General features: G+C 42.0%; 1 protein-coding gene across 1 annotated transcript; it reads right to left on the bottom strand.

The window, feature by feature from the left end:
* Window positions 1-357: 357 nt before the first annotated feature.
* Window positions 358-4,272, bottom strand: LOC134826771 (uncharacterized). Its single transcript, XM_063839269.1, has 3 exons — window positions 4,222-4,272; window positions 3,097-4,053; window positions 358-1,533 (listed from the first exon to the last, which is right to left on the bottom strand). The coding sequence occupies exons 1-3, from the start codon at window positions 4,270-4,272 to the stop codon at window positions 358-360; spliced, it is 2,184 nt and encodes a 727-aa protein (XP_063695339.1).
* Window positions 4,273-8,095: the final 3,823 nt, after the last annotated feature.

Below are 8,095 nucleotides of genomic sequence, written 5' to 3'. Positions count from 1 at the left end.
CGTAAAATATTTGTTCCATACTCGGCGCGCGTCCTGGTAGGTTATAAACCTACAACATAGTCCGTATTCAAATTCAATTACAATTTTCCAAGCTTTCAAGCTTCCTCGGACATAAAATTTTCGAATTACGTATAACTGTAGTTCCAGAAGATTCATCGAGAGTTTGCATCGAGTCCGAAATGACCCTCTTATATAAAAGTTATGGGACCAAACCAACTATATTTACCTCAATTCTCTAGTCTTTTCAGACGCAGAATCTTCTACACTCTCTGACTTCTTCTGATGTCTGGGACTTACGACCCCAGATGTAGCTTTCAACGACGTTTTAAGGGCCCAACGTTCAGCTGTTCATCAGGATTAAACTGGGCAGGGTCTTTCGGCCAGCTGCCAGTTGTCACTCCAGGTCTTGTTGTAGCGACTAAGCCAGATAGTGTAGGAACCTTTCAGGGACACCACCGCTGTTGTGTTAAGTGCCCTCTTCTTCTTTGCCCGGGTGATGTTAAGGAAGTTGAAAATTCGGGGTAATGTGTGGTGGTAGAATCCACGACATCCAACTTCTACTGTAAAGAGATATCCTTCCCAGCCTGCGGTCTCGATCTCCACCATTAGCTCTTCGTATCTCTTCTCTTTCCGGGATCTCTGGTCCTCAAAGTTCTCCTCGTTTCCACAGGTCAGCTCTATCAGGATGACTTTCCTGAGTGTGTTAGAGTATATTACCACATCAGGTCTGAGAGCTGTGTTGACAATATGTTGGGGGAATTGTCTTGTCCTTTCGTCCTCATCAAACACTAGTTTCCAGTCGTTACCTTCCTCTAGAAGATGAGGTTCTTCTGTAAGCCGTACTTCGGGTTTCCTGTAGGTTCCTTTTCCGGATACGAACTTCCTCCACTCTCTCTTCACTTCTGTCTTTGGGGTAGCACTGTTTGTCTCCCTCAGCTTCTCTGCAATTGGTTGCACGATAACCCTGAGCACCTGATCATGTCTCCAATTATATCTTCCTTGTTTAAGCGACACTGGGCAACACGTTAGAATGTGCTTTAGGTTGCACTGCTGACGCCCACAGAGGGGACAGTTGTTCGTGGAGCTGTAGTTCCAAAGCTGGAGGTTGCTAGGTGTACTTGCAACGTCGTGGATGGCATTTAGGTGGAACTTTGTCAGCTCAGGGCTCAAGGTATACAGCAGGCTTTGCCAGCCAGTGTCTAGCTGCATGGTGTTCTCCCAGGTTAGAAACTTTCCTTGGACTCTCTTATCGTAGAGAGTTTGAAGGAGCTCCTCTTCTTTCAGAGACTTAATTATCTCCACCAGTTGCTCCTTTTTGTTCTTCTTCCTCCTCTGATCACCGAATCCAATACCGGCTCCTTCCCTGGTCTGCACGTAGCCAATCAGTTCTTTGAAGTAGAGGTCTCTCTCCCTATTAGTCAGCTCCTTGGTGTAGTCCCATCTCTTCTTGTCTCTGTTGGTGTTTTCTCTGTACTCGAAAACCTCCCTCACTTTGGGGTCAACCGATGTCTTCAGCATATAGGCCTTGGACACCTGTAGACATTTGTACAGGTTGGAGATCTGCTTTAACGATAGTCCAAAGTGGTCTTTTGATCTGTACAGCACACTATTCGATATGGAAGTAGTAACTCCAAGCCATTTCTTCAAGTATCTGGTACAAAGAGCCTCTAGTGTCTGGATGAATGATACTGGGAGGTTGTATATCATAATATTCCGGGGGGGGGGCCAATGGCATAAAATGGCATAAAATGGCATAAAATGGAGACTTTTTCTATTGAGAAAATGGAAAAACCCATGAGTAATTCTCCATTTTCTCCATTTTATGCCATGAATTTTGTCTTCGAAATTTCATCTTTAATACCATTTAACACCTAAATTGGACATCCTAACATGTTTATTTACGCTTACTAGGGGCGTAACAAGCTTATGAAAGCTCATAGTAGGCTACTAGATGCTTATACTAGGTTAGTAGAGGCACACTTCAGGCAAACTCATAATCACTCAAGCCTAGTGTAAAGTTATTTCTACAGGCTACAGCAGGAGTGAGTAATAGGGGAGAGTAATAGGCACTGAGAAGTGAGACCTACATCCTCGACAGTCGAAACAAGCTCGCACTGCAAAGGGGAGCCCTGCCTTCCGAGATCGCATTACCAGGGGGAAGCCTCGAGTCCAAATTTGTGTATCGAGGGGTAGGTGCAGACTTCGATAAACCGAAAAACCAAAAAATATTTTCGGCTCATAATGAAGAGGGTAGCATGAAACGTGGAGAAAAGTGGTTTTTAGAAAAACTTTGAAAAATTTTGACTTGGAAAATTTTCGGCCCGAGTCATTCTCGATACGTACCTCTCGTATCGAGAGCTCCTGATTCCGAGCTCGTGTTGCAAAGGGGAGGCCTGCCTTCCGAGATCGCATTACCAGGGGGAAGCCTCGAGTCCAAAATTGTGTACCGAGCGAGGGGTAATTTTTTAAGTCAACATTTTTCAAAGTTTTTCTGAAAAACACTTTTCTCCACGTTTCATGCTACCTTGTTCATTATAAGCCGAAAATATTTTTTCGGTCAAAATTTTTCAAAGTTTTTCTGAAAACCACTTTTCTCCACGTTTCATGCTACTCTGTTCATTATTTGCCGAAAATATTTTTTCGGTTTTTCGAAGTCCACACCTTCCCCTCGATACACAATTTTGGACTCGAGGAAATGCGATCTCGGAAGATAGGCCTCCCCTTTGCAACACGAGCTCGGAATCGGGAGCTCTCGATACGGGAGGTACGTTTCGTAAATGACTCGGACCGAACATTTTTTAAGTCAACATCTTTCAAAGTTTTTCTGAAAACCACTTTTCTCCATGTTTCATGATACTCTGTTCATTATTGGCCGAAAATATCTTTTTTTTTAATAATTTTTCTCGAAATTCTAAATTTTTCAGGTTTTCCATGGCATAAAATGGCATAAAATGGCATAAAATGGCATAAAATGGCATAAAATGGAGACTATTTCTATGGAGAAAATGGAAAAACCCATGAGTAATTCTCCATTTTCTCCATTTATGCCATTGGCCCCCCCCCCCCCCCCCCCCCCCCCCCAATATTCCACTGTACTTTGCTAGTTAGCATGTGGTTGTAGATCCAGCACTTGCTTGGTCCAGAGAGCTCCGCCATGTCTACTTTTTCCAGCTGGCCTGAAAGTTGAGTGGTGATTAGCTCTCTCGTCTCATCTTGGCCCAGGTTGACGTAAATCCAGTGACCAAGGAACTTTATCGGTGTGTCACCAAGGTACGCTACTTTCTCGTTTGCAATGATGATCTCAGGGTCAAACGATCTGTAGGTATTGTCCACTACCTTCATTCCGAGAGCAATACACTTGCTGGGTTTAGCTCTCATCGTCCTTGTCCATGCTAAGAATTCCTCCATTTGCCCGACCAGCCTCTTCATTTTGTCGAGTCTGTCAGACAGCAGGGTGAGATCATCTGCAAAAGCTCTGTTTGTAGTTGGCTCAGAGCTGAACGACGGCTTGTATCCCATTGTTCTGTCGACCTGAAGTAAATCCAAGAGTAGGTTGAATGCTATTAAGAATAGCACGACAGAAAGCGGGTCCCCTTGAAACAACCCGATTAGGTAGTAGAACCACTCACTCTTCCACTTCTTCGTCTTCACCCGTACTACCAGTTCGTCGTAGTACTTGACAATATATTGGACCACTTCTTCCGGGAACTTGTAGTGCCGAAGCGCAAACACTATCAGCTCATGGGGTACTCTCCCATAAGCATTCATAAGATCCACCCATACTGCATACACCTGTCTTCTCTTACTCTTTGCATCCCGCAGTTCCTCCATGAGCGCTTGTGTGTGTTCTATGCATCCTGGCATCTTGCGCAGGAAGCCTTTTTGCACAGAGGTATCGATGTACTTATTGGTGGTCATGTAGTCGAGCATTTTATCAGCTAGCATACCCATTGCCACTTTCCCACTGGTGTTAGTCATAGTGATGTTCCTAAACTTGCCAGGGTCACTAAGGTCCGTGGTCTTGGGAAGTAGGATGCTTTCTCCAATTCTCCACTGCAAGGGGACACTGTTTGATAACCAGAGTTTACTAATACACGCATACAATAGTTCTCTCAGCCTGGCACACCTTTTGTAAACTATGTATGGCACTCCGTTGGGCCCTGGTGAAGATCCATTGCGTCGTGTTTTGATCTTCTTTTCAAACTCTTCGTAAGTAGGTACTGTGCACACAAAGGGGTACACTGGGTCTTTGGCATCTGGTATTCCTGCCATCCTATCCAACAATCAATAAAAATAAAAATCACCTATTTGTTTAGTAGAGCAATTTGTTGAACCCGGGATGATGATTAATCACTCTACACTCGACTGTCACGTGACTTTTTAAACACGTTCTCTTGGTGGCCCTGAATGACTATTCGAAATCATAGCCCTCTAATCTGATCCCAACCCTAACCCTAACCCAATCTTTAACAAAAGCATATGCTGAAACCCTAACCCTAACGAGAAATTAGACTAACTTCCGTATATGGTCATATCACGTGATCAAAACAGTTTTTCGCCAATATCTCGCTAGGGGAGCATTTTAACCCTATGTCATGGGGGTTGATTCACGATGTCAATCCTTCGCATCTCGCCGATCTGCATAGACGAATTATTTGATGCGCGGCGCGACCCAGTAGTGCATCGCGCTACAATCATGGGGGGTGATTCGGAATCAGCGTCCGAAAATACATCGAATGATGTTGGTCTCAACTGTCGGGGGGGCCTTTTAGAAAAATTTCGAAGATCGACTGTAGAGTGATTTAGCACGCTCGTTGAACCCGAGAGACAACCACTCCCAAAAATCACTGTATTTTCAGGCACTGTTTCCATTTCTACTGCTCTAATAACTTGTCCTGCTGGCCCATACATCTACAACTTTCTACCAAAATCCATCAGAAACGCGTCCCTTTCCAAAAGATATTTGTGTGTGAACCTTTTGAACCTGATCTCCACCTCTATGATGGCTTTGATCCGAGTATTCATTGATATTAACTCTGGTGCCCCTGTTATTTTCGTAACAATAGCATTACTGAGGGGTATTCAGGGGTGTGCAATGGGCATAATGCATGTGTTCGTTCAGGTGAGGAACTATTCTACTATGTATCTGCGGTCATTTGTCTTTTTACCTTTTATCCTTAACTGTGCCAAATGCATAGCATATGGTTCAAAGCTTCCAAAAATTACAAATTTAAATTTGTTTATTTTTATATTGCAGTTAAGCAGTAATAAATATTACATTTCAGGGAGAGGTTATAGATTTATATCTTAAGGAAGATAAGAAGATGATGATCTTGATAGGTAGCTTCATGTCATTTGGGGGATTTCTATCAGCAGTATTGTGCACTGAGCTATTTGTAGCTGGTGGGTGGGTATTAGTTGGTTTTGGCATGGCTTCCTTCAACATCCTCCCTCTTTTATTGCTGCCATTCCTAAAAATCATAGAGATGACAGAAAGTTGCAGACAAAAAGTTGATTCCAAAAATAAGGAGTCCCACAGAGTCGGCCCGGCCCTCAATCTATGGTCACGAAAAATTGCATTCTATTTTCCTGATGTAGCCCTGTTCTTGAACCATACAGTATGTGATCTCATGATGTATGTGCTACCTGTAAGGATCTTGTATTCCTCCTCATTTTCCCTTAATTCAGCAGTAAAACTTCTGCGCATCTTCAGCATTGTCGCATTCATTTCAGCTTTAACATTGAGCTTCATAGTAGGTAGAATCAAGAAGTTTTATGTCATCCCCGCACTGGCAGTTGGAAACTTGTGCTATTACATTGGTACAGTAGTGGCATTCGGAGCCACAACATCTGATTTCAAATTCTTTGACTTCACCTACCAATTGGTGATAGGAATCGTTTTTATGGGTATAGGCGAGACGTTTCATATTACCCTTTACACCCCCAGCAAGTTTTCTCTTTACGAAAAGTGGAGTTTGGATAACAGAAGCCTGGGAGAACAGTCTGCCAAGATGTTCAACATCGTTTTAAGCCTTGCTGCTGCTTTGGGGACTGTCGTATCAGCATTGGTGTTGAAGGAAGGAAGTGAAATCCCAACTATGGCTGCGATTTCAGGACTTGGTGTGTTTTTACCGTTGGGACTATTTCTTTGTAACCTGGTTAAATAATTTCGGAGAACTTGTCGGGGTGGACGTTTCATAGACAACTTTTTTAAAGAATTTATATCTATTATATCCGATAATTAATATTAAAAGATATAATACAGTATGTAACACATTATATTTCAATGGATTTTAATTTGGGTAAATTATCATTTAGCATGATTAGATATGGTTTTAGAGATTTCAAATTTATTCGTTTTAATTGTAACCCCACTCTAAAATAAATGCAGGACAATGAAAATGAAGACAAAAGTTACAACAATATTAATGTCATTGTAAGATGTGTGTAGTTTTATTACGCATTGATTATTGACCTCTCTTATCTCATCTCTTATCGCTACAAAATTCAACAACAACTTAACTAAACACGAGTTAACTCACACATACGCCAAGCCTTGTCACGATGGTAAACCAGTTTATAAATGCGATTATTGTGATTATTCTTCGGTGTCAAATTCAAAACACAATGTGGCGAAACACGTAAAAATCCACACCGGAGAACGTTCCTACAAATGCGACCAATGCGATTTCGCAGCCGCAATTAGGAATTGGAAATATACCTTACTCATGCATTAAAGTTAACTACCCACAATAAAGGATTACAGATTATGTCCTTACCGCTGCACAGAGTGCGATTATGCGGCAATGCCAATAGGAAGAAATATCTTGACCATCCACATGAGGAAGCATACCGGAGAACGTCCATATAAATGCGATAAGTGCGACTATTCAGCAAATTGGTCGGGAAACTTGAAGTGTCACCTCAGAACCCACTCCGCAGAACAACCTTACAAACATGTGACAAATGCAATTACTCAGCGAGATGTAGTAAGTATTTAAAAGTTCACATGAGGAAACACACGGGAGAGCGCCCTTTCCAGTGTCCAAAGTGTAATTTTTCAGGAAAATGGGGGTCACACTTGAAATCACATTTAGATCTCAGATCAAAACACAGTACAGATTTACCTAGCGTGCTAGTTTATTGTTCGCTTCTCTAACGTATCGTTCAGGAGCTTGCTCAGGAAGCTTGAAAAGAGCGCCGCGCACAGGGACTGGGGTGCCAGGTAAAGTACAGATACACAACTACAAGCAAAGGACTTTGTACATATTGCACGATGCCAAGCACAGCATAATTGTTATTGTATGTGCAAAAACACATAAAACCCAAACTCATGAATACTCAAGCATAAATTTCAATTGTTTCTTATTTTTGTTTAATATGAAGTGGAGGTTTGGTATTAGTAAAATGTTTGAATTCATTTTATAATTGCTCAGATCTATTCAAAAATGTGCTCAAAATCTAAGTATATATTGTTTTAATGTTACAAACTAAAAAGAGGTTGGATGTTTTACATCTTAGCTTACTTAGATTTTGGGATTCATTCTAATGATCAGGTCTATTTTTAACAAGAAATGCGGCCGCTTTTCTTTTGTGGATGGCCGCTCAATTTCCCGATCCGTGATGGAGTATTTGATCATATTCCATACCACCTGTGGACCCCAGTCTTTACTGTTTATAAGCATGCAGATATGGCGGAGTGACAGGCCGAGCGCCGCCCAGTTGATATAATTCCATATTTAATTTGAAAATCGTGTATATTTCTATGTAACCATATGTTTATTGTTTATGCAACCTGACACGGATCTGTGCAAAATTGTAATACTAACTCAAAATAATAATAATATGCTATCAATTAGTCCCTAGCGGGATGCGTACATGATGAAATTAACAATGTACTTGAACATTTCAGCACCGCGCGCCAACAATTGTTTAATTCAGATTTTCGCGCAAAATAACTTTGCGCAGGCAGACACGTGGGCGAAACGTACGCAGACACGCACGCTCGCACGCAGGTACGGTCGCAAAGCTACCATATCCCAAAAAAAAACTCGATCGCTAACCCTTGTCCTTGACTCTTTTGTGCCTTCGGCAC

This window comes from Bolinopsis microptera, chromosome 2, assembly GCF_026151205.1.
Source record: "Bolinopsis microptera isolate Bmic1 chromosome 2, MBARI_Bmic_1.0, whole genome shotgun sequence".
Lineage (NCBI taxonomy): Eukaryota > Metazoa > Ctenophora > Tentaculata > Lobata > Bolinopsidae > Bolinopsis > Bolinopsis microptera.
The sequence above is the reverse complement of the archived record's forward strand: the minus strand, read 5'-3'. Positions and strand labels throughout refer to the sequence as shown.